The following is a 27,783-nucleotide window of genomic DNA, read 5'->3' as shown; positions in this document are numbered from 1 at the left end:
GCAAGTTTTTCCAAACCTATGAGCACTGACATGCGGCTATTACAGCCTCCATATTGAATCTGGCTACAGGGGGTTTGGCCCTTTCAACCTCAGAAGCATTACTAAGGTTTAACATCGACCTAAAATGGGACTGTGTTAGGACATACGACCTGTTCCGGAAGTGTTCTCGTCTGTAGAATGACCCCATAGCTCGTTTGTGACAGCAGCTTATAAAGACCTTTTAGCGTAACAGCTCCCTCTAGTGGGCGTAGTAGAAATGGCGACATCAAAAGGACGAAGTGAGGTGAGCATGGAGAGGAGAATGGGGTGGATGGATGGGTCAGACGACAACACACATTTTATTTTCCGTTTCAAACCGTGACTGTTATTGTAACCATGACGACATATGCAACCTCTAAACTTAACTGAACAGAGATGAAAATGTAAAATATGTGCTGTTTTTCCTGCTGCAAGAATTGCTAACCTACTGAAAAGGATTGCTTAGTTTGGGAGGAGACGTTGCATATACTAAGACGTGCAAAATGTACCGTAGAGTTTCTGAGACGTCTGCAACTGCAACATAATCAAACCCCGCTGTATACCGTTTTAGACTTGTCATCTTCCCCTCTAGGTGGATTTATCCATGCTCTGCAGTTAACAGCAGGCTTTTGGCAGCCATTTCCAAAATGGGTTCCTTCAGTGACTTTCCTTTTGTTTGTTTTTTGGCAATTTTGACGCCGTTACAGATATTTCAACGTGAATATTCACTTCATTGAAGAAACCTATAATCACGTCACGTTATCAAACATGACACAGCAGGTAGATATGGTCATTTACCTCATTTGCTACATGTAATTTATTAATCTGATTGTATTATTTAAAAAGATTCACACGACATTATCTTAAAATTTGCATTAATGTATCCCATATAAGTTGAATCTAGGAAAGGGATTTTTCAGTGCAACCTAATGTTGCATAGGTCCACTGGGTAATTATTATATTCTGTCGTCCTCAGTTTTCTCTAACACCATTCAAATATTTGATTTTTAATCCATCTTTGCCTGAGTGAGGACAGAACTTGGGGTTTTCTTGCCAGCAAAAAGGGCAAAATTAAGACCAATCCTGTTTGGGAAAACCAAACCAAGAGAAGTATTTCATGTTAGTTTTGCTTTGTCTGTGGTCAGCAGATTACCATGAAGGGATATATGGAAATGGTTATCACTTTATACTTGTATATATAGGTCCTATAGGCACTTCTGTTATTCACTTTTTAATCTATTAGTCCATATGTCAGGCATCACAAGGGTTATATTTACCTGACGTTAAATGTCATCAGTCTTTCTATTACCTCCTCCTTTTTTATATGATCTACTGTATTCTCTCTAATGCTGTACTTTTATTTCTATTGCACCGGAAACCTAAGCCCCTTAATAATGTCATATTATGTAAGAACATAACGCTCATAGTGTTGGTTAATTTAATAATACCCATGTAAGGGAACAAACAGAGGCTGAGTTTAAATCCTCCTTCATGTTTTAAACCGTGTGCTCTGATTATTTCATCTGTCGGTTCACTGCTAATGGAGCCAGAGGCAGCGATATTCGTTTAAATATTTTGCGTCCATTAGCAGCAGTTAGGATGAATCTGATTATTGGTGGAGCTGTGGAGAGAGCTCCTTGTTTAATGTGAATTTATTTTCACTGCACAAAAACATGAACGCAGACCTCTGCTCATTTAGAACTGAGAGCTTCAGCATTAACCTGACGAGAGCTGCGTTTACCTCTCGACAAATATCCCAGCCTGCACCGCGTGGACGATGCTCCTGAATCTTGGCTTCTCCTCGGGCCGTCGCTTGGCCACGCCCATCTTCCTGCTGAAGGTGCAGGCCAGCCAGTCACGAACCTCGCTGGGCACCGACTCCACCTGCAGGTCGCTGAGCTCGTCCTCGGTGTCCAGGAGACGCCTGCGGGGTGGAAAGACGCAGTCACGATCTGGATTTATTTATTTATTTTTGTGACCGTGCGTCCGACAGCGCGTCCGGCCTCACCTGGTCTCGTCGGTGTACACGGCGTCCAACATGGCAGCAGCGAGCTCCAGGTTCCTGCGGAGCTCCTGCATGTCCACGACGCCTCGGTCCATCTGCTCCAGGACCCCCTTCAGCCTGAGAGCAAACACACACAGACATGCTCTCAGTTACTAACATTTACATAATACTGGAGGAGAACGGACACATCCAGAGTGTACTGCTTTTGTCCTCTTGTCACAGTTCCCTTTGAACATTCAGTGTAATAGGATCCGCTGAGGTGACATAACATGCATGATGTCTGCTGCTATGTAGCTATGACTGCACCTTTTTATGTGTGGTTATGCAACTCTAAAAAGGTTTTGCTCTTTTATATCATTGAGTTAAGGACGTTTTTTCTCTTTTGCTGCCTTCAAATGAATACAGTGAGCTTGCACTTATGGCATGTGAAGTCATGCAGTTTTGCACGCTAACGGCCGGGTAACCTAACGTAGGAAATGCAAAGGCATAACAAAAGCATGGAGGTAGGGAATATCAACATTGTCCTCAAACATACATATCGCCAGGTGGGAAAAATGTTTTGATCTTGGGGGGACAGAGTAAAGCGGGGGATGGGCGAACTTCTTGACTCAAAGGCCAGAGTGGGTTTTAAAGTTTGACAGATGAGCCGGACCAATAGCCAAATATAAAGTACCTGGGAGGAAAGATGATAGACTCGGCTTTAGCAAAAAGTCAAATCCAGTTTTTTGCAAGGAAAACTTATAGAAAAGAATATATACTTATATTGTGTGACACGTTATTATGCATATTTATTTCTAATACTTTATACATGATGTTGAAAAGTTTGCGTGTCGCTCTCTTCATTTTGAAGTACATTTTTCTACCCAATTTCATATCGCCAGGCTACACACAATATTTTCCATCTCCCCCCATTTTTGAAACGATCAAAATACAGGTCACAGTTTGGGTACTGACGTCACTTAAAATGTCTACTTGTGTGGTTGTAAGTACCAGAAGACGGATTGTTCTTGGGCTTCTCTCATGATAAGCGTAAAAACTACCGGGACCCGACTTAAGGTTAATAACATATGTATGAAGTGGAGGCATGACGACAGAGACCCCAAAAATAAAAAGTTTACTTTGTTTAATAAAGACGACAGGTGAGACATGATGAGCTTCTCTGTACACCTCTTCTTCTGGATTGTCCGTTCAGCAGTCAGACTCTTTAACATCAGCATTTCTTAGCGCTGCTGCTGCTGAGCTTCTTTCTTGGACATAACGCATAAGTCCCTGTATTACTTCACATCATTACCTCGTGTTTTTTTGGTGCAATATTTGGTGCAACTCCTATTGTCTTTATTTATGAAATTCATGAATGTTATTAGGTATATTCAGCCTCCTTACCACTGCCTACCTTTAATTAGCACTAGTTTGTTTTTCAACTCTCAATTTACCGGTTGACCTACGTTCCAACCCTCACCTATGGCCATGAACTTTGGGTGATCGTGAATACAAGAGGCCAAAATGAGTTTCCTTTGCAGCCTTAGAGATAGGGTAAGGAGCTTGGACATACGGGAGGAGCTCATAGTAGAACCGCTGCTGCTCCTCCACGAGGAGTCAGTTGAGGTGGCTAGGGCATCTGGTAAGGACGCCTCCCGCACGCCTCCAGGAAGAGGTGTTTTGGGCATGTCCTACTGGAAGAAGGCCCTGTGGCCGACCCAGGACACAATGGAGAGATTATATCTCTTGTCTGGCCTGGGGATTCCTCCCGGAAGATCTGGTGGAAGTGGCTGGAGAGAGGGCTGTCTGGACATCCCTGCTGAGGCTGCTGCCCCCGCGAAACAGACCCGGATAAGCGGGAGAAGACGACAACGAAGACTTTTTGGTTTTTCAACTTTTTGGTTAGCTATTTTAAATCTGATGCAATATGTAAATATTTTTTGTACCTTAACATATTTGCTTTTATATAGTTTTTCTCATCTTATCTTATTCTATTTTTTGTATTTTGCACTGTTGTTCAGAGCCACTGTAACATCCTAATTTCCCAACAAAGATAAATAAAGTCTTATCTTATGCAGCAAAAACATTTCCTTAGACTTTTCCAGCTATTCCCATTTAGCCACACCTCCTCAGGTGAGGCTGATTAGGACAATTAAGACCATGAAGCACCTTCCATTGCAGCGTTTCAATCTAGCATTTGATGTTCTGCATGTTCTCCCAATTACAAACTATTTATCTGCAGATCCTTCTTGTCACATTATACTTTTGTTCTGTATGTTTTTTTTTTGTTTGTTTTTTTTCCGCACTGTGGATGGAAGTAGTTGGATGGAAGTCACTCGACTGCTGCTGGAGGGGCGCACTCAGGTCCAGGTGTACTAATCAGGCAGCCGACACAGGTGCATCGAGTGCTCTCGGTTCTTTATCTTGAGCTGGTTCCCTCTCTCCTTCTGTTCTTTGTCTCTGAGTGCGTTGAACAATTAAAATCATTTAGTTTCTGCTTCTGATTTAAGAAGGAGACAATAAATGCTTTAACGTGGAACCTGCTGTTTGCTTCACTCAGATCAGTCCTATCAAGTCCAGTAAATTCCTAACTGGAAGAAGTAGACATTAAATCATGTGCTCCTATGTGGCTGAGTCTCCTGTAAGCTTTATGTACAGCGTTATTTATTTATAAAGCTCTAGAGAAGCCACTCCTGAGCAGAAACTCCTGTGCAGACAAAGTCCTCCAGCCTCTTTACAAGTCTTTGTTTTTTTTTTTCTGTATTCAGTTAGTGTTCAACGTATTTTTATCACTGTGAAGACACCTCTGACAGCTTACATAACTGTTCCTTCTTTTCAAAAAAACTTTGCTCAGTCAGACTCGTTTTAAAAACTCAGGGTTGAAGCTCCAGAGATTGATTTTTATTGGGAGTTCATTTGGATGATTTAGAGAAGTTACTCATCCTCCCAGACTCTACTACACAGGACGTCTGCTCTTCTTTATTTAGTCCCTTCTCTGTCTATAAAGAGAGGACAAAGATCGATGTACTCATCTTCTGATGGTCCTCTGGATACGACTGATCCAGCTTCCCCAGAGCGTTTTATCCCTTCATGTGCTGCCCTCTGAGAGACCTTCAGTTTTAATTTGATGCTGAACTTGTGACACATTCCTTGTCTGCCTCCATCACAATGCTACTAAATCAGAAATGATTTGATAACAGGTGATCAGTGGCTGCAGGTGCATTTAGAAGTTATCTGAATGCTGTTTCAGAGGAAGGAAACGACAAATCTGAGCTTTAACACAATCAATGCCACTAATCTGATCATGGATGGCACTATGACGAATGCTACTACGACTGTGAACATAATGAGACATATCGATGATGTTCATATCTTATAAATTATATATCATGATGTATTTATACATCTTGTCTAGTTTTATATGTATATTTACCTCTCTATACCTCTGTAACTCTTTACGTCTGACATACAGTATATATAATTACATACACACATACAATATAGCTCATGTCCACTTTATATTTCATTCTCTTATATATTGCACATTTACACTTTTATATCCTATTTTTCCTGTATTTTATATCATTATATACGATGTACATCCACCTTATATTACCCCATATTTTCATATCTTTGTATATCACATATATACAGTCTTGTATATTGTGCATGTACATATATCCTTGTATATATTTTATTTTATTTTAATTTTCTCTGCCTATCTGTCTCGATTGACTGATGATGTAGAAATGGTGTTCAAAATATTTAAATCCTCAAACTTTGAGATTATTTCCGTGAAAATATGAGAGGTCTTTTATTTTTTCCATCAGTGATTAAAGTCTCTCTCTGTAGCGCCACCTGGTGTACGGATGCCAGTCCGAGATTTGTTCAAAACGGACATTTTGAGCATTTTCAGAGTTGTTTTTAAGATGTCCAGCGCTACTTGCGAGAGACCAAGCTGATATCTTCAAATATTTTCTCCCACCAGCAATCGAAAACCAGGAAATAATTTATAATTCTTGTAAATATTGTGTATAGATTTATTTTTATTTATTTATTTTTTTGTTCTTTTATTGTTGATTTTAGCTTTTTGTTATGTTTTATGTATGGTTTCGAGTGCCTGTACATTGCTGCTGCAAAGGTGAAATTTCCCAGTTTGGGATTAATAAAGCATCTATCTATCTATCTATCTATCTATCTATCTATCTATCTATCTAAACAGTTTATAGAAAAGAAACAGATTTTTTAACAGAAGGTTAAAAATAGAGATTTTTTTTTTTCACAATTTTTGCTTAAAATCTCTTTGAGATTATGACAGCCAGTCCATTATTTGACTTATTGCTTCAAAATGTTTTAAGATCCACAAAAAGACTTAAGGCTTTTGATTGATTTGTTTTTTGATGTACACTTATAGACGTGAGCTGAATGCCACCATCCACATATAATACACTGCGGTCCGTGGAGATTTGTTCTATTTTACACATCACAGGAGCAGAGGTGGTCGTCAGAAAAAGACTCCACACACCTGCTGCTTACTGCACCCACACAGCTGCTGTCCCGTTCACACCGCAGAACCAGAACATGAAAATCTGTTTCCTCCAGATGGACACATGACACCGTGCCTCCTGTCAATCAGCCGACACCCACAGTAAACAACGGGAGTCTCCTCCAGGAAGTAAACATGTCGTGTTATTTGCTTTAAGTTCAGTTTTTTTTTTTTTGCCGAGATGCAGTTTGAAAAGTTCTCAGATAAAATAAATGTATTTTTGATGCTGATCCAAGTCCTAACATCACAAACCTTTTCTAAGGGAGCTTTACACCAGAACAGTATGCAAGTTATATCAAAGAATATTTAGTAAAAAAAATTGTAGTCAAAAGAAAAAAAAATTCTAATCAAATATTTTTCGTTTGATTGGAAAAATTTGTAGAAGCAAGTAAAGAAGATTGACTGCGCTTCAGTTAGCTACAAGGCTAGCCTAATGGCGATCACAGCTAGCCTTAGCCAATGCTAATTATTAGCTTTTTCCAACCGGATAAAACAATCAATTTGGATTCTCCAACATCTAACAAAGAATGCACTCAGTAAATCTTCAGATTACCAATATCCTGAAAAATCCTAACTAGCCTATCTTAGTCTTATTCTAGCTTAATCTGTATTTTTAAAATTTTATACAACCTAATCACAGCTTAAATTATTTTAGAAAATTAAGACATTTACATAATAAATATATGAAAAGATACGTTTTGTTTAAATGAAACTATTAAACTATGAACAAGAAAATATATAAAATCTTTTTTTATGCATAGAAACATTTAATTACTTAAAATAATGACATAATTATAACAATAAATTATTAATTTTTTCAGTTTGTTGAATTTGAGGCTTACACAAAACAATGAACATGAATGCAGCAATCTCTTTTTAAATGATGGTGAGGTCTCACTGTTTTTACAACCCAAATAGACAATTAGTTAATTAATAGAGAAAATGATTACACCAGATGCCTTCTTATATAAAATATTTAAAAAGTGTGGCATGGGACCATTTTTACAAACAGAGATTTTCAATTATGTGCAAGGTTGCACGAGAACTTTTACTCAAGTGAAGGACCTGAATACTTCTACCCCCAGGGGATGGACGGATGGATTTGTTTGATATTAGTGGCTTTTTTTCCTTCACTGCAGGATGGAGGGCTGGTTTGAATGTTTACAACAGAGGACACTGGTGACAGGGAGACATAAAGACTGCGCTGCGACCAGGCATCCTGCTGTTACCATGATAACCAAACACGTTCCTGTAAACTGGATGAAATCTGTTTTAGTTGCTATGGTTACAGCTGGAGTTGGAGCGGGAGGCGGGAGCGAGAGGTGGAACTAAACTTCTGATGCCGTAGAGATTCAAGCATGTAAAAGCTTCCTCTGTTTTCAGTGATATAAAATTAGTAGTTTATAAAGTAACCCGGACCCATAGGTGCCTGATAATAGTGGTTCATTTAAGTGATTGTTCTCGCTGCAGCACCGATAGGGTGGTATTTGAAGGTGCAGCTGAAAGTGAATGACAGCCTGTCACGCTGTTCGTGTTTTGAGTTGGCACTGTGTGGGAGAATGGGAGGTTAGGCTTCTTTTCTTTCATTGTTGACACCTACACATTTTCCTAACCGCCAAGAATATGTCCATAAATATGGAGACATGCAATTAGGGGACGGCGTTGACTGCAACAAATGTCACAGCACAGAGTGAGAACAGGAAGAAAACATCGCTCAGGTGGCCAATTGGAGATCATCAGCCTCAGAGGCTTCACTGGACCATGTGTTAAACGCCTGAAACGCATCCTCACTGCACACATTTACAGTCGGATTGGACAGAAATAGAGACAGACAGGTGTAGAGACAGACATGTGTGTGTGTAGGAGGAGTGAGAGTCTCTTTAGCGCAGTACTTCAGACTGAGGGCTTCCTATAAGTGTGTGTGTGTGTACTTGTATTGCTCGTGTTGTGGGGACATAAATCTGTTTACGCAACAACGCTGTGGGGACTCAACTTAATTTTGAGGACACATCATGTAAATGATTAAATTTTAGGGTTACGCAAGAAGTGAATTTGATAAGCCCCCAGGAGATCAATACAAATGAGCCTGGACATTGTCTTTTTTTCACTTTTTTCATTATTGATTAAGCTCTCTCTGCAGCGCCCCCTGGTGTGTGGAGACCAGTCTGCAAATATGTTAAAAAGTTATTCATAAAGAGTTTAATTAAACCTATTTTTAAATGGGTATTTATTGTCCTTATTTGATTGTGATTCAGTTAAATGCCTCTTTCAGACCTCTTTTAAAACGCCTTTTCTCATTTAAGTGAGTTTTAATTGAGTTTTAGATTGTGTTTAAAATGTGTTATGGTTTAATTGTTTTGATTATCTTGTGTCTGAAACTGCAATAGTACACCTTTGTTAAGCTCCATTTAATGCTGACTTAAAAGTGTTATAGAAATTAAAATAACAGATTATCATTATTGCTGTTGTTATCATTATTATGGCTGTTATCATTCTTCAAAAATGTCTACTACTTGTGAAAGACCAAGTTGACATCTTCAAATGTCTTGCTTTGTCTTGCAACCATCCAAACCCAGAAATATTCAGTTTACAGTGAAAACAGAGAAAATAAACAGATTTGAAAGGCTGAACATAGAGACTTTGTGACACTCTTTGCTTCCTTGAGATTATTTTTCTGGCGATCAGCCAGTCAATTATTTGACTAATCGTTTCAGCTCTGGATACAAGAAAGCGGCTGTTTGTGTGTGTTTGTGTGTGTCTTACCTCTGTGATGTACTTTTGTATTTCTGCCTGTAAACAAAAAGAAAAAAAAACGAGTTACTTAAATGAACCAATCACATGCTGCATTCAAACAGTCCTCATCATATAAATGATGCACACTCGTCCAAATTTAGTTCTCCCAAAACACAGTAGTTGAAAGACTATGAATATATTTTTCTGATTGCAGTCCAGTGTTTTAAGTCTAATTCAACCAGGAAAATCACAAACTGTAGCCCTTGATCAAACAGCAGCCCAAAATAGCTCTTGCTCAGAACTTGATTTATTGGTTTGACGTGTTACTCTGCCGTCAGCAGGAAGCTGTATTTATAACTGATCATTCTCAGACAGTAATGCTTATTGGACTAAATTTGTCTACCAAAAAGGTAGAAGAAGCTGCAGAAAAAACAGCTGAAACATGTATAAAAAGGTAAGTGACGTGGATGTGTGATGACTACGTTCCTCTCTGCAGTCCATCCACAGTTAAAATACCACACAATATTACTAATGCTAATGCTAGGAGGCCAAAACCATGCATCAAGCAAAACCAAAAACTAAATCACACTGACCCGTGTGGTCATTCAGATCGGAGGGCACTTTCTATTATCAGAATCTGAATGATTTTGTCCAAGTCTCATGTCAGATTTATACCTGTTAAAATGTATTTTTGTTCCAGTTTCAGCTGGACTCCGTTCTTAGTTGTTGTTGTTTTTAAATCAGGAGAGAAGCCTCTTCTGTAGTGTGAAATCGACACATGCAAAGTGTTGCAAAAACAGCAGGAAGGCAGCTGTTGGAGATTGGCTGCTGATTCGGCTGCTTGACAACAGGGTGAGAAGTTGCAGCAGCAGCGACGTGGAGGCAGCTGAGGAACTTTAAACCTTTAAAGTGCCTGATTGCTGCAATTTACATCAACGTTCATTTGAGTCACACCACTGACAAATATGAACACAGTCATGGCATGCATTACTATTAGATTCAGTGTTATTTACACACCCTGAAGATCACATACTATTCTTAAAGGATTGAAGGGGGGGGCTGCATCCTGGACAGGTCTAAAACAGTCTATTATAGGGCTAACACCAGTTAATTTAAAATGCATGTTCAAGCATATGCGAGAAAGCCAGAAGACCCACGCAGGCACTGGGGGAACATGCAAACTCTGCACAGGCCCAAGCTTGCCAGCAGTTTGAGGCAACAGTGCTAACCACTGCACCATCGTGGCGTCCTATCACATATTAACAACTGTAAATCCGTGTAGCAACTCCACAAATACACTGCAAAACCTGCCTGAGAATCATTGCAGTTTTACATCACAGTAAACCAGAGGTGGATGTCTGTACATCCAATAGAAAGTTACAAACAGGAAATGATAATACCTATGTTAAACACAATGTAAGGAAACATAGGATTGTATGTATTTCACCATTATAAGTTCTGTTTACATCCATCAAAATCCCATAATATGAATATTATTTCCAGATTTTACACCCTGATAATCCTCAAAATAACAACTAGACAAAGAATAATTTCATGATATGTCTCAGGGAGTGAAAACTATTCTATCAGCCCCCCCAAAAATGCAGCCATTTCTGTTATGCGCCAACCAGAGCTGAATATGCACCCTATCCACCTTCTTTGCATTCATTTATAGTGTCGCGCTCCATTTTCTGACTCCCCCTTTCTCATTCACTCCTCTGGGCATGACGGCTGACACCGAACTCACAGCCTGGAGCCCGACATTTGAATCCACTGATGTTGATTATTCCTGCCTTTTGCTGAGGGGGAAGTGGTTGTTTGCGTGACACAGTTGCATCAATGAAATTTTTGGAAGCTTGCAAATGTAAGTGTGCAGAAAACTCAAGCTCCTTTTTTCCATAACGCAGACACCTGAAACCTTTTTTTTTTTTTTTTTTTTAAATCTTCACCATCTGGTAACTTGTTATCTACTAAATGACTTCTAATTTTATGACAATATGAAGCTGTATCACATAATGACCTCCTGCCGATGTGTGCAGCATGTGAAGCAGAGCAGAATCACATTGTGCAAAGAGATCGTTGCCATTGGCTGCAAACTTCTGCTGTGCTACAGTAATGATGGGGGGAACAAATTAATGAGGTGCATTTTCTAAAGATGACTGTCATTTACAAGTCATGCACAGATTCGGCTGCCGTGAGGCCTAAATGTTACAGAAGCCACTTTGATCTTGGACCTGCAGCAAAAATCTGAGCCAAATGTGAATGAACTACGTCGGTGACAGCTGGACTCTGAGTGAGTCCCTGAATAAATCGTGGCTAAGATGATGTTTCGTGTCTCTTTGCTGTCATGCCACATCTCTTTGCAGCAGCTGTTTCAGATCTCTGTGTGGCGTTTGTGTCTCTAAAATCATTTTGGCATTTCTTTCTCGTTTTGTCTTTTTGTTGCACATTCATTGCCAGGTGTTTAGACAGCTTTTTGTTCTCATTTGTCAGTTTGCAGCCACTTAGCACGCAATTATTTATATTCTCTTTATAAATGTTTTGCACTTTTAGTCGTTTCTTAGTCATTTTTGGTGTCACTGTTTATACATATACTGTTGGTCGTCCTTGTAGTCATTTTGAGTTTTTCTTAGTCAGTTTGCATCTCTTCAGGTTTTTTATTTTATTTTGTCTTGTAGTTGTTTTGTATTTATTTATAGTAATTTAGCAAATCTCCATTTTTGGTTGAACATTTAGCCATTTTAGTCAAAAAATTTTAACCTTTAATAATGCCTTTCTGCAAAACCATTCTCTACATTTACGACCCCCACTCGTACACACGGTAGTGAGCACACTCTGGGCTGTTTTAGGTGCTTATTCAAGGGACCTCACCCGTGAACACAGAGGGGATTAAAACCAGTGACTTCACAGTTAGAAAACTGTGGAGATTAAAACCGATGACCTTGCAGTCTGAAAACTGCGTCTCTTTAACCACTTTCCACCAAAACATATGCCCCGTGTGAGGCTCGAACTCACGACCTTCAGATTATGAGACTGACGCGCTGCCAGACTGCGCCAACGAGGCCTTGGTACACCCTGCTCCTGCACCTGTGCCATGCACACCCATTCAAAAACCGAAAACTCAAATATTTAGAATTTGCCCCACCCCCACCCCGACAGAGACACCTCACCCGTGAACACAGAGGGTTTTAAAAACAGTGACCTCACAGTCCGAACAACTATTTAGAATTTGCCCACCCCGGATCACCCGACACACTGCATCTGTGAACACAGAGGGAATTTAAACCAGTAACCCTGCACTCAGAAAACTGTGTCTCTTTAACCGCTCTCCACCAAAACATATGCCCCGTGTGAGGCTCGAACTCACGACCTTCAGATTATGAGACTGACGCGCTGCCAGACTGCGCCAACGAGGCCTTGATACAACCCCAACCCCAACCGAGGCGCCTCACCCATGAACACAGAGGGGATTACAACCAGTGACCTCACGGTCTGAAACCTGTGAGGGTTTAAAACCGATGACCCTGCACTCAGAAAACTGCGTCTCTTTAACCACTTTTCACAAAAATGTATGCCCCGTGTGAGGCTCGAACTCACGACCTTCAGATTATGAGACTGACGCGCTGCCAGACTGCGCCAACGAGGCCAGACTGCGCCAACAAGGCCTTGGTACAACCTCCTCCTGCACCTGTGCCATGCACGTCCATTCAATAATCCTTCCACACTTGCAATCACTTAAAAGTTGAACACACAAATATTTAAAATTTGCCCCACCCCCACCTGTGAACACAGAGGGGATTAAAACCAATGACCTTGCAGTCTGAAAACTGCATCTCTTTAACCACTTTCCACCAAAACATATGCCCCGTGTGAGGCTCAAACTCACGACCTTCAGATTATGAGACTGACGCGCTGCCAGACTGCGCCAACGAGGCCTTGATACATCCTGCTCCTGCACCTGTGCCATGCACGCCCATTCAAAAATCGAAAACTCAAATATTTAGAATTTGCCCATCCCAGATGACCCGAGGCACTGCACCCAACGCAACTCACCAGTGAACACAAAGGGGTTAAAAACGGTGACCCTGCAGTCAGAAAACTGTGGGGATTAAGACCGATGACCCTGCACTCATAAAACTGCTTTCTATCAAAATACGTGCCCCGTGTGAGGCTCGAACTCACGACCTTCAGATTATGAGACTGACGCGCTGCCAGACTGCGCCAACGAGGCCTTGATGCAACCTGCTCCTGCACCTGTGCCATGCATGCCCATTCAAAAACCAAAAACTCTAATATTTAGAATTTGCCCCACCCCCACCCCAACTGAGGCACCTCACCCGTGAACACAGAGGGCTTTAAAAACAGTGACCTCACAGTCCGAACAACTATTTAGAATTTGCCCACCCCGGTTCACCCGAGGAACTGTACTCAACGCAACTCACCCGTGAACACAGAGGGGGTTAAAACCAGTGACCGGAGCACTCAGAAAACTGTCTCTCTTTAACTGCTCTCCACCAAAACATATGCCCCGTGTGAAGCTCGAACTCACAACCTTCAGATTATGAGACTAACGCGCTGCCAGACTGCGCCAACGAGGCCATGGCACATCCTGCTCCTGCACCTATGCCATGCACGCCCATTCAAAAATTTAAAACTCAAATATTTAGAATTTGCCCACCCCGGATCACCTGAGGCAACTCACCCGTGAACACAGAGGGGATTGAAACCAGTGACCTTGTGGTCTGAAACCTGTGAGGGTTTAAAACCGATGACCCTGCACTCTGAAAACTGCATCTCTTTAACCACTTTCAAACAAAAGCTATGCCCCGTGTGAGGCTCGAACTCACGACCTTCAGATTATGAGACTGACGCGCTGCCAGACTGCGCCAACGAGGCTTTGGTTCAACCTCCTCCTGCACCTGTGCCATGCACACCCATTCAAAAACCAAAAACTCAAATATTTAGATTTTTCCCCATCCCCACCGAGGCACCTCACCTGTGAACACAGAGGGGGTTAAAAACTGTGACCCTGCACTCAGAAAACTGCTTTCTACCAAAACACATGCCCCGTGTGAGGCTCGAACTCACGACCTTCAGATTATGAGACTGACGCGCTGCCAGACTGCACCAATGAGGCCTTGATGCAGGCTGCTCCTGCACCTGTGCCATGCATGCCCATTCAAAAACTCTGATATTTAGAATGTGCCCCACCCCTCAGGCAGGAGGCTACGGAGCATTAAGAGCAGGACCACCAGACTGAGGAACAGCTTCTTCCCGGAGGCTGTGAGACTGTCGAACCACTGTCACTTTAACTCCATTGCACACTACCTCAATGGTACAGGACTGAATATCACTGATCATTCATTACAGTTAACTTTTAGTGTTGATACTCTATATTTATACACTGTACAATAGATAGCTAATTTTATTCTCTATATTTATACTTTTCTATATTTATACTTTTTTTACTTATGGCTTGAATCAGGACCAGAGAAACCAGTTTCGTTCCTTCCCTTGTACCAACATGTGTTGTAATGACAATAAAGAATCCTTGAATCCTTGAATCCAACCGAGGCACCTTACCCGTGAACACAGAGGGGTTTAAAAACAGTGACCTCACAGTCAGAACAACTATTTAGAATTTGCCCACCTCAGATCACCCGAGGCACTGCACCCAACGCAACTCACCCGTGAACACAGAGGAGGTTAAAAACGGTGACCCTGCACTCAGAAAACTGTGTCTCTTTAACCGCTCTCCACCAAAACACATGCCCCGTGTGAGGCTCGAACTCACGACCTTCAGATTATGAGACTGACGCGCTGCCAGACTGCGCCAACGAGGCCTTGATACGTTCTACTCCTGCACCTGTGCCTTGCACGCCCATTCAATTTAAACCAGGATTTAAACCAGTGACCTCGCAGTCAGGAAACTGTGGAGATTAAAACCGATGACCTGATGCGCTGCCAGACTGCGCCAACGAGGGCTTGTCTCCATGAATGGCCATTCAATAATCCTTCCACACTTGCAATCACTTAAAAATCGAACACACAAACATTTAGAATTTGCCCCACTCTCCCAGTGATAAAGCATGATTAAATACAATAGATTTCCATAAGCCTTTAATCTGCTGTTTGGTTTTGTCAGTACATTTTATGCAACACTACTTCTCCCAAATCAGACCCGAGGGTTCACTGGATGTAACATTTAAAATATGGAAAATAATAAAGGAACTGGCGTAGTAACAAGCTTTGGTTAGCAAAGTGAAGGGCTGCAGCTTTTCTCTATCGATAAGATTTAATAAAGTCAGGAGAAATAAAATACTGCCGAAGGGTTTGTGTGATGAGAAAGCAAAGCTAATATAAAAAAATAATGTGTTTCTATACGCATCAGAGAAAAAAACCCTGCTGGGATGTCAATTTGTACAAGAGACATAAACCCCACCAGTAAATGACGACCATCTGAACACTTCATTTGGTCTGAAATTAGCCAGTCACAGCTCTGGAATCTGACCCCAGCAGCTAATCACAGCTCTGACACGTCTCAGCTTTGAAATGTGACAGCAGGAACCTGTTATTTCATGGTCGAATGGTAATTGTACGCCGGCCTGCGTGGGCGGATCAGCGGCTGAAATACAAAGCGGGGTACAAGCAGGGTGAGTGGCGCCAGGATGCTGCATTGTTTTCTTGGTGGTAAAAAAAAACAAAAAAAACAAAAGCATGCTGCAGCACCAACAGTGACAGGTGAGGACAGAGATAGTTTCTGGAGAATGACTCACCACTCTGTCATAACTTATCCAGGCTGGCGACGCCTTCAGGGAGAGTTTTTTATTTTTTATTTTTTAAATGTAATTTGGCTTCATTTACTTTTTTTGCTTTCAGTTTCTGGTGGCATATTTTGCCAATTTCATCTACTCATTATAATACTGAGAATATTCTAAGTATTTTATTCTCTTTTCTGCACGGCTCTGTTTGTGATGCACCACTGCAGGGAAAGCATTTCGAGCTTCTGATTTTCTTTATGGTTGACTCCATCGAGAAACCGCCTACGTCGAGGCTGAGCATCCTGACCTGAAGACATAGACGAACCTCCAACCAGAAAATGGGAAATAAACCAACTCCCGCAGTGTGCACATTGGACATACACACTGCTGTGCAAAGACATTTTAGGTGTTAAGATTCTTATCGGCCCCAGATTCATCTCTGCAGCATGGCAAACTTGAAAGAGCTGTCTCCTATCTAAACTTGTTTCTGCACAGTCGCCTTATGTGCTTATTTTATTCTAGTAACTAGACTTATCTGATTTCAGCTCTATACATATACCATTTTCCCATTCAGTGCTCTTTCTTTATTTTTATTATTTTCTACATTGTAGATTAATACTGAAGACATCTAAATAATGTCTGCACATTGGCCACATTTTGCTTTCAAACTCTTGGCATTCTCTCAATCAGCTTCAAGAGGTAGTCACCTCATAAGGGAATGGTTTTCTAGGAGCAGATGTGTCTTGTCAAGAATTAGTGCCGTTTCTTTACTTCTTGTTTGACACCTGCTGTGTTCTGTTGTGTTCTGCAGAGGTAGGATTGGCGCAAGGTTCTCTATTCGACCACTGTTCCAATCCATATCATGACCATGACCACTCAACTACATAAAGAGAAACAACAGTGGGTCTTTACTTCAATCAGGAAAATTTCAAGAGTCTTGAATGTTTCCTCAGGTGCACTCACAAAAACCAATAAACGTTCTGATGAAACAGTTTCTCATAAGGGAGCCGTAGACCGAGAGTTAAAGTTCATTAGAGTTTCCAGCCTCAGAAACCACAAATTAACACCTCTTCAGATTAGAGCAAGAAGAATAAGACAAAGAAGACGAAGTGAAACACAAGGAACAGACATTAGACCAGTGGAAATCTGGTCTGAGAAGATTTTTGTTTCCACGTCTCTATGAGACCCTGAAAAGGTGACGAATGGTTCCCACATGTGCGGTTCCTACCGTGAAGACATGGAAGAGGAGGATGTGTGACGATGTAGGGGAGCTTGGCTGGTGACACTGTTGGTGATTATTCAAAATTCAAGGCTCAATTAACCAGCTACCATCACATTCTGCAGAGACGTGCCATCAGATGTGGTCTGAGCTTAGTGGGACCACCACCTCCAGCCTATGGAAGGACTATTTGACCGGAGACATAACCTGGCCGCCACAATCACCAGATCTAACCCCGGGTTAGGTGGTTTGGGAGGAATTGGACCTCAGAGCAAAGGCAAAGCAGCCAACAAGAGCTCAACACCTGTGGGGACTACTTCAAGACCGTTGCCAACAATGCCAAGAGTGTACAAAGCTGTTTTACACTATTATTACATTATAATATACAATTATTGTAAAATACTTATGCAACGGTCATAACGGTCATAGCCTAAACCTTATTATTGAGTTAATTGTGCACTTGCTACTATTTGCATTTCTGGTTAGACGTCAAGCTGCATTTCGTTGCATATGTAGTATTGTTTTATTCCGAAGTTTCATCCCTCTCTCACCAAAACTAAAAGACTGGAATACATGAATGCAAAATGAAGCAGCTCAAAACATGAATGGCAAGTAAACGAAAAGCTGCCCTGCTCTCTTTTTCTTTCTTTCTTTCTCTCTCCTCAGCGGAGAGTTTGCTGCATCGAAATGCCCTTCTGTTACCACGGAAACTAGGGAGGACGACAAGAAGAAGAAGAAAAAAAAAACACTACACTTATTTGTCCCCCCCTCTCTCCAAACAAGCATCGACTCTCTTGTTTGTTAATCTGCGTCTGTCGGGAAGAATTAATACGACCAGTAAATACACGAGAGGGCACTTTGGAGTTCAAGCAACGATCACGAAAGACGAGGCAGCTGGTTCCGTGATGAGAATGATGAAGATGAACAGAGCTTCTGATTTTTTAGCTGTTTTGTGTCGCTGCTCTTTGTGGTTGTGGCACTTACTTTAATTTGGATGAAATTTAGGAGGTTAATTGATAACGTGGCGCCGTCGTATCACTAATTAACATTCGGAACAGCTGTGACTGCAGCTCCCGTCACCTCTCGCCTGCAGGTGGAGCGGGTTTTTAACAAAGAAGTCGCTCCTTTCTGAGTTTGGCAAGGTCGCCGACGACAGGAGGAATATTTGTGAACGGAACGGCTCGACGAACGTACCTGACTGAACTGTAAATACCAAAGTCTGCTGAAATGAAGCTTTATTCTTTAATAAGTAAAAATAAACAGTGATAAAAAAAATATCTAAAGTACATGTAGAGGACATAGACGATTAGAAATTCTTCATTTTGACACACAAATAGCGTCTCCACTTCTTATTAGCTTGTTTTGTACGTCACATGAAACAGCAGGTGGACTGAAACTCAAGCTTTTTCCACACAGCAACAGTGTCGGAGGAGGTCAGGGCAGATGGATGAGTCAACCAAACATGGCACTTCAAAAAGGACGACAGCTGTTCTTTTCAGTATCTTGTTTTAACTGAGGTCGTGTTTTTAACCAGAATCCTAAACATCAATCGTTCATTTTCCAGGTGTTGTTTTTGTTTTTTAACCAAGTTGAAAAAGCACAAAAATATATTTCGTGTAGGTACTAGAATGCGTGCAAAAAAACAAAGTATTCTCCATCAGATAGTTGTTGAGATATTTCAGTCTGGGAACTGGTTAATTCTGCACTGCAAACGTCTTTTCTGCTGTTTTGTTCTTCACTATGTCTCAAAACCGACAAGTTAGAGGCTGCTGACTATTGTTCAGACCTCACATTAACATCCATCCTATTCAATCTAAATGCCAGTGGCCAGCTTTATGTAATTATGCTCACGCCTGGCGTTAAATTGCATCTCCACATGTGTTGCCCCAGCCAACACTCGAGATCCAATCTCAGTTCTGGCCCTTGTATGCAAATTGACACGAACACAACTGCAGTCAGAACAGCCGTTTGTTGTTGTGTGCTGCACAATTTGGGGAGTTGATGCATATATTGGAAGAAGCTGTGAAGTCTCTCATTTGATTGATCTTCGCCCTGACATTAGTTATTTTAGAGACCTGCGCAAAACTCAGATTATAATTTAAGCCCTAAAACCTTTCACCGCTGTGCAGTTTGAAGCAATGACAGAAAAATCTCTGGCGATATTTGGGCTGCTAACTCACCTGCTTCTCATCAACTAATCAAGCCTGGGACTCTACTTAAGGACTTTCAACTCTCCCACTCATTGCAGGTTCTTCAGTTTATCGACCTATGAACCTGCCATTAACTATTTCGTCTAGCTCGGAAATGTTATTCCTGATTTGTCTTCTTTTCTTCCTTGCTGCAGGTGCAGCACAGATTCCTTGTGTCCTTTAGATCTCCAGTTCAGTTCTGTTAACCTTTGTTTCATTAAACTCCTGAGTTTTTGAATTGTCTTTAGTCACATCAATAATTACCCATATGATTATAAGTTCTTGTTTAGATTTATTTATCATTTAGTTAGTTAACAGCTACAAGGACAGAGTATATGATAAGGACATGACTTACGCTGCTCAGGTGATCGTTTGTAATAGTGGTTGTGTGTTTTATTTCTGAATGAATGAGTTAAACTCTGAGTAGGTGGTCTTTAATGTGACACAGGACTCATTGTGTGTTCACACTACCAAAGGAATGAGGTCCCAGACCACCTTCATACGTGGACTAGGTGTGTTCATACCTGTTCTTTAAGCAGGTCAGATGTTAATGCGAGGTCTGAACAGAACCATAGTTTGAAGTTCAGCGGCGGCTGGTGTGATTTTTATACCTGGGTGGGAATACAACTGCTGAGAACTTCTGCTTGCGCACAAGTAAAATAAATAAAACTCGACTCAGCTTCTCTATCTCGCAGTGTCTTTTCTCGCAGAGCAGAAGGATCCTCCGGGAAACTAAACAAACCTTGGACGGTGTTCACTCTGCGTGACGGAGTTCCCTTAACCTCAGAGTTCAGCCTTGTCAGGTTAGCCGACGAGCTGCTTCTGTGTTGTGTTCTGCATCTTTTATTTTTACACCTCCAAGTGTTTCTCTCTCTCTCTCATTGAATCACTGCTGACACCGAACACATTCACTTGCCAATGTTTATTTGCAGGATTTGGCAAAAACGAAACACTTGTCTTGGCGTCGGCTTCTTCAACCAACACACCAACTCATGCTGGTAAATGTTTGGTCCTCGTGATCTTTTGCTCCGTTGCCAACTAGTTACTAAGACAAGATGCTGTATAGTGAGTGGGGTCTGCTGAGCAAACCTAAAGTTGCCAAGGGGCGTCATTTGTGCGATGTTTCGAATAATTAGAGAAACACTAATATACGTCTTATTCAGTTGTTAGTTGCGTGAATTTTACAGACATGAAGCTCTTTCATGCGGTTGAAGGCTCCACATTTCCAAAACAACAGCAGACCCAAAAAGGACCAGTGTTACAACTAGAGTACATCTCAAAATCTAGCCTGAAAGCCAGGCAAACTGCCCCGACCCACAAAGTATTTGTGGCGGAAAGTTGGTCTGGAGTCTCTCCATTGGGAACTAATTATGGTCCTGCAAAGATCTGTCAGGCCAATCAAACATTGGCCAATTAGGCCAATTTAGAATCACCAATGAACCTAACCAGCATGTCTTTGAATGGCGGGAGGAAGCTGGAGTACCTGGAGAGAACCCACGCAGACACAGGGAGAACATGCTGTTCATTTTATGCTTTGGTAATCTGTCTTTTATTATTAACTGTATGCTGTTACCAGCCCAGAATCCCAATTTAACCATAAAACCTTTTACAGTGGACAGTTGGCATGGAGTGATTCTCCACTGGGGACTGATTATGCTCCTGCAAAGATCTGCCGGACCAATCAAATCGTTTGGGAGGGGCTTTATGTGGTAACAGCGACGCCATCCTACCGGTCGTGCCGTGCAGTTGAATTCAATAAAAGCTGTTAAAACAAGACGGCTCAGGGCGCAGCCGACAAAAAAGAATGAAAGGCTCTTAATCTGTGCATCTCTAAATGTTATGGTCCACTAACTGCTATAAATGTGTTTCTTAAATGCTTTTCTTTATTAAATTAATTTTATGCTTCAGTAAACTGTCTTTTATTATTGACAGTATGCTGTTACTAGCATGGAAATTATCAACAAAACCTTTTACAGCGTACAGTTGGTCTGGAGTCTCTCCATTGGGAACTGATTATGCTCCTGCAAAGATCTGCAGGGCAAATGAAATCGTTTGGGCGCACAGTCATCTGAGCTACTACAAAATGGCTCTGATTGGTGGGAGGATTATCCAACTGCATTTGTTTTTTTTTAAAAAACGCTTCCCGTAATGAAATCCAAATGGCTACGCTAGGCTGATCAGAATCACGAATCCAATCCAGAGAGCTCGATCACAAAAATTACTACGTCTCTTTTGAGCTGGGAAACGACAGAATGCAAACATGTCTCCAAGGACCGGAGCAGACTGCCTGCTCATCGCATCATTAACTGAGCTGCATCATTGACAGTATTGACGAGTATAATTGTCGCCCCTCAGCCGGCGACGCTGAAGAGTTGTATTCTGTTCCTGCCCTCTGTTCACCATTACTGTGAGTGGTTTTCTGTTTTTTTCTATCAGCAACTAGAGAATAATAAGAAATGTGACTGTGCCAGGTGTTGATGCTGGCACTGACATTAGTGGATATTATCACAAATTGTTGGGAGGAGGTCAAAAACTTATAAAATGATGTCGTCATTTTTATTCCCCTGAGCGTAAATTACCCACAATGCTCCTCAACCTCTGACATCCAGGTGTGTTAAACAAGCAGCACTTGGTGTGGGTCAGCTCTTTATGGATTTACGTCATGAACATGAGCATAAACATCCATTCCTTTTAAGATGTGCCTGTATTTGAACAAGTTCTTTCTTTTAAATGCTGGGTATGAATGAATTGATTTTTAACTGAAAGTTTGTAGAGCAAATGCATATTTGAGCTTTAAATCAGCACCAGTACTAATGTGTTTATTCACAAAATGTACATTTTATATATAAATTCTTCATTTCAGTTATCTATTTTTCACCTTTTCTTTGAAACAACTTGTATCGAGACTCAACTCTTGTATCAGCAACTATAAAAGATCAGAATTTAGCTTTTTTGTGTCTTTTTTTAATAACATGTCTAAAACAAAACCTTACGCAATGAACCTTGGCGCCGTTTAACTACGGATATCCTTAACGAAGACAGCAAAGATGTGGAAATTAATAAGGTGAGAGTGTTAACATCCACACGGTTCATGGTGTCATTTCACAAGATTCATGTTCATTCATTAAAAGAAAAGAGTCTTTAATGGCCTTTAATTGTCAAATTGGTCCAGTCTAAGAGCTTTTAAGGATCCGCAGAGTCCCAGAGAGACAATGAAACGAGGACGGAGCATCAAATCAGACATTCTGTGTTTTTGTTCTCTGCCTTCATCTCCTCATCTCCTCATCTCCTCATCTCCTCATCTCGCTCTCCGTCTCTTTTGCCTTTTTCATCCTGAGAGTTTTTGCTGCATCGCAACGCTCCGCCGTTGCCATGGCAACAATGGAGAACAAGAGAGGCGTGCAGTTTTTTTTTTCTTCTTTTTGTTTTTTCTTTTTTTTTTTAATTTAAACATCTGCTGCTGCTGTGGCCTCAGATTCATACAGATGTGGCCACGCTGCAGCAACGTTACACACACAGAGAGAGAGAGAGAGAAGATATACAACAGACCTGAAGCTGTGACCACAAACACACAAACACACACACACACACACACACACAGTCTCTCTCTCTCTCTCTCTGTCTCTCTCACACATATTCAGTGATGTCGCACGCCCACCGCTCTCAACTCATTTTCTGTCATTCGCTTTCCCTCCATCCTCAGTCTGTGCCAGCATCTCCACGGCAACCAGGCGACCACACTGATGCCGTCGCACCAGTCACCGTCTGATTCTTTTTGGAAACGGGTTCACTAATTAATAATAATGATAATGATAATGACAATCAGCAGTGCCGTTGCGTCATCAAGCGTCTACATTACATCACCATCATCATCACCATCATCATCACCATCATCATCATCACCCAGCTGACTGGGTGATCCGTGTTTACTCACATTCCTCTCAGTCGTATCAGGACCTGGTTGTTGTGATTCTGCTCCAGAGTGTCCACAAACTCCTGCGTCTCCTCAGTCTGTTGCACCTCCTCTTGCTGCTGCTGCTGCTGATGCTGCTGTTGCACCTCTGTCTGCTCTTCCTCGGTCTGTGACATCTCCTCCTCCTCCTCCTCTTCCACCTCCTCCAGTCGTAACCCCTCACTTTGCTGCACCTCCTCTCCTTGTTGCATTTCCTCCTCCTCCTCCTTTTCTTCTTCTTCTTCTTGTTGCCGCAACTCCTCCTGCTGCTCTTGCTCCTCTTTCTCGTTTAACAGTGTGTCACCCTCTTGCTGCACCTCCTTCTCCTCCTCCTCTTCTTCCTCCTCCTGTTGCATCTCCCACTGCTGCACCTCTACCTCCTTCCTCTGCACCTCCCCATCCAGGTCTCGCTCCTGTTGCTGCACTTCCTCCTCCTCCAGCTCTCCCTCCTGTTGCTGCTGCACCTCCTCAGCTTCCAGCACCTCCTCGGGGAGCTGAGACTCCTCCGCCTCCTCGTTCATCTCGCTCGCGGGTCGGTAGAGGCGCTCACAGAGCAGAGTTGGGTCTCTCAGATTGACGGAGCCCTGAAAACATCAACTCAGGTCGTAGCAGAGAGTCCTCGAGTTCTAGGGAAACTTCATCCAACTTCCTGTGATGTCACCTGACAAGTCCCGGCCAATCCCCCCCCCTACCTCCCCCCCCGAAAAAAAACAATCTCTTATCCGATCCGTGGAGGGAAGTTGAGGGGTTAAAGGTCACACGAGAGCGCTTCTTGGGCGAACTGCAAAAACAAGAGGAAAAACTCAGCGGACGACTTCCTTCCTTCCCCGGCTCACTGCTCAGCTCTGCGCTCCGACACTGCGGCAGCTAAACGATCCCTCTGAATGTCCCAGAGCATCGCCGTAGCAACGCAAAGAGGAAGTCAACCAGCAATAAAGACGGGATGGGGAGAGAGAGAGAGAGAGAGAGAGAGAGAGAGATAGAGAGAGAGAGAGAGAGATGGAGGAGGACAAAGGAGAAGCAGAGAACATTGCAGAGTGTTTCCGTGGTAACTCAACAACGGTTGCCAGGAGTGATGGAATCCTGCAGCCGACAGACCTGCCTCTTCCTCCTCTTCTTCCTCCTCCTCCTCCTCCTCCTCCTCACCCCCCTCCCCAATTCAAACGCACATAACTTTACGCTCCGTTCAGATGCACACAGCGAACGGGCATCTCAAGCCGTCCTCCTCTGCTGTCTCACCCGCTGCATCCCAGAGAGTCACATAGAGGGAGATGAGTGTGTGTGTGTTTTTATTTTTTTTAGACAATGATGATGTAATGTTCCTGAAAATGAGAGTCACAAATCCTCTCCAGTCAAGTGGCACAGTCGCACAGTCAGAGTAAAGTGGAGCTGGCGCCACCTAGAGGCCGCGCTGCTCGACACAGCCACAAAGTGAACCGAACTTCATCACCTTCTGACGAGCAAATCAAAACCAAATTATTTCCTCCCTGTGTCCGAAATTGAAATCTCCTGTAATTTAGTTCCAGGGGCCCCGGCGGGAAACAAAAGGTGGCGTTCAGGGGCGTTTCTGATGACACTCTGGTCTGAGTGAGTTTTAATTGAGATTTTAATTAGGTTCTCTTGTTTTTTTGTTTTGTTTTCATCACCTTTGTTTCATGCACGTGTATTAGCATTTGTAGGTCTGCTGCGAAGTGTATTGTAATGCTGAATTGAAAAGTGCTCTACAAATAAATGTTATTATCAGGAACAGTTGATCATTTGTGCTGCATCTGTTGCAAGAAACCTTTCAAACTTCTCTCTGCGGCTTAAAGTGGTTTTAGTTGTGGATACATGAGACATGAGATGTGGACAGGTTTAGATTTTCGGTTCATATCATATATATGTGGTAAAACTACTAAAATTAGTTTGACACAACAGTTGGAGTTTGTATGTAGTCAGTCAATGGGATGAGTCAAGCATAAGGAACATCTGGGACCAGCTACTTACCTGTAAGCAACTTACAGACCCTAGTCATTCATTCATTCATTCGTTTTCTGTAGGGGGCTGGAGCCTATCCCAGCTCTCATTGGGACGAGAGGCGGGGTCCACCCTGGACAGGTCTCCAGTCTATCACAGGGCTAACACAGAGAGACACTCACACCTACGGCCAGTTTAGAATCACCAATGAACCTAACCAGCATGTCTTTGGACGGTGGGAGGAAGCTGGAGAACCTGGAGAGAACCCACGCAGACACAGGGAGAACATGCAAACTCCCGTCTTTTAGAACTGAAGAAGCTACTTGGATGAAGTCCGTTTGCCCTTTGTTTTAGCTTGTTCTTCTGGATACACCTTGACCTGGATGACTGAGAACCTTCGCACACATAAAGCAGAAAAAGTGGTGCTAAAGTTAAGGTGGCGACCTGCAGCAACGTTTCAAATACTTGGTTGGAAACACTCTTACTGTTCTCAGACGTCATGTTGAAGCCTCAGCTGGTCAACAGCAGGTTCTTCGCCTTCGCTCATCATCAAACTCTTGTTCACTCCACCACTATATACATTTCTTGCGGGAAAATTGCATTATTCATTAGGCAGAGCTCTGATAGGCTGCGGGTGACTCCTGGGGCCACGCCTCCAGCCAATCAGAGTAGGCGAATAATGTACAATCAATGTAAATAGAATCTAAAGTTGGAGGAGAGAGGAGAGCCTGGGCTGTAAGGTAAGACAGACTTAGGAAAATATTTTTAGTTTAAACTGAACACTTCCCTCCTGGGAATTATTCAAGCTGTAAACCTTCCACTGAGGCAAAGCTGCGAAATCATCCTGCAGAAGCAGATGCTGCCAGAGCTGAATAACTCTCCAGGGTGGTTGTTCCAGATCAACAGAGCTGAATGAGACTCTGCAACACTTGTCGTCTATTTAAGTCCGCACTGAAAACACAACCACAGCTTCCTTACGGAGTAACTCACACCGGCGACTTGCGTCAAACCGAGCCAGTTCTTTAAAGCTGTACGAGAATTTTTTTAAAATGGAAGGAGAATAAGAAAAAACGAAGGAGAAGGGACGGGATGGATAGATGAGAAATAGATACAGTGTGAACACAATAGATCAACATTGTAAAATCTAAATTGAAACCGGTTGAAACTTTGCACAAATGCATTTCTTTATGTCTTGCTTTTAACTGAGTCTGACTACTCAACACACAATGACCGCAAAGGACAAATTAACAACAAGTTAACATGTCATGGTTCAACTTTGGTAGCGATACCAGCAGTAACCACTAGATGGTGCCATTTATCACTTCAGCAGCTTTAGCAACAACTTTTAGCGAAACAGAATATGAGTCTGGTAACACGTCGTGTGGATTTCATTATGGGGCAATTAGATAGTCCTCCAACCAATCATTTAGTTGTAAACAAATTCAATCAGTGCTCAAATTGCTGCTGCTACTGTTTCATCAATCACTGACCAAAACTATTTGATTGATTGGCCCTCCAGGTCTTTGCTGCAGCATAACCAGTTCCCAACAATTCCAGACCAACTTTCCACTGCAAAAATGTCGTGGGTGGGGGACGTTTGTCTGGCTTCTTGTTTCCCAGTCTAAACGATGAAAACAGACTACTGCCACCTGCTGGTATGGAGGTGCACCAACTTGTGTGTCCAAGTGCAACTTTCCGATCCGTCCCTGCTACATGTTTTAAGTCAGTTAAATCTGGATTAAAGTTCTTACCAGGTCTTTTGGTTCTTTGCAGCACAGTGATTGGCTGCTTTGTGGACACGCCTCCCGATGCTGCGCCTGCTTCTGATTGGGTGCTGCGGCCGAGTCACCGCTTTCAGTGGCTGCAAAGTGTCACCTGGTGGGGGGAGAGGAAGAAAATGGGCAGACAGCAAGAACAGCTGAGGAGATCACCCTACACACCCCTCACACACACTCTTTGCCCTCCTTCCCTCAAGCCATCAGACTCCTACATTGCCTGGAACTGGACTGAAAACACACAGTGTCACTCACTGACAATCAAATCATGACTTTATTCAGTCCTTTGCACACACTATGCTGCTAAACTGCTGTTAATCAGTGAAATGTTAACAATCAAGTACCCCCACTCACACTTTGTAGGTCTGTCCATTAGTCTGTGCTGCTCTCTGTTGTAGTATACTGTTTTTGTAAGTGTATAGTGAATAGTGTTTAGTAGTGCACTGTCTGCAATGTTTGTTTCTGCTGTCTGCATGAGCTTGTACATGCACACTTTATGCAGAACTGTGTAAATTATACTTAGTCCTTTGTCTTCGTGTAGCTCAACATACTGCAATACTTTGTAGGTCTCTCTTGTGGTGACTCATCAGTGAATGGACATGAGCCTCCTGAGGGTGTCCTGTGGTGTCTGGCAACAGAATGTTGTTAGT

The 27,783-nt window shown here is 42.3% G+C and overlaps 1 protein-coding gene across 1 annotated transcript in view; it reads right to left on the bottom strand.

The window, feature by feature from the left end:
- The window catches only part of pde1a (phosphodiesterase 1A, calmodulin-dependent), a gene marked incomplete at both ends in the record, with an annotated part of 36,005 nt that extends 12,082 nt beyond the window's left edge, over nt 1-23,923 (bottom strand). The window contains 4 exons of the mRNA XM_084545089.1: nt 1,760-1,942; nt 2,027-2,140; nt 9,312-9,338; nt 23,385-23,923. Of these exons, the coding sequence (XP_084401215.1) occupies nt 1,760-1,942; nt 2,027-2,140; nt 9,312-9,338; nt 23,385-23,923 (863 nt within the window). The remainder of the gene's footprint in view (nt 1-1,759; nt 1,943-2,026; nt 2,141-9,311; nt 9,339-23,384) is intronic.
- Nucleotides 23,924-27,783: the final 3,860 nt, after the last annotated feature.

The sequence above is a fragment of the Chelon labrosus genome (assembly GCF_963514085.1).
Source record: "Chelon labrosus genome assembly, chromosome: 5".
Classification (NCBI taxonomy): Eukaryota; Metazoa; Chordata; class Actinopteri; order Mugiliformes; family Mugilidae; genus Chelon; species Chelon labrosus.
The sequence above is the reverse complement of the archived record's forward strand: the minus strand, read 5'-3'. Positions and strand labels throughout refer to the sequence as shown.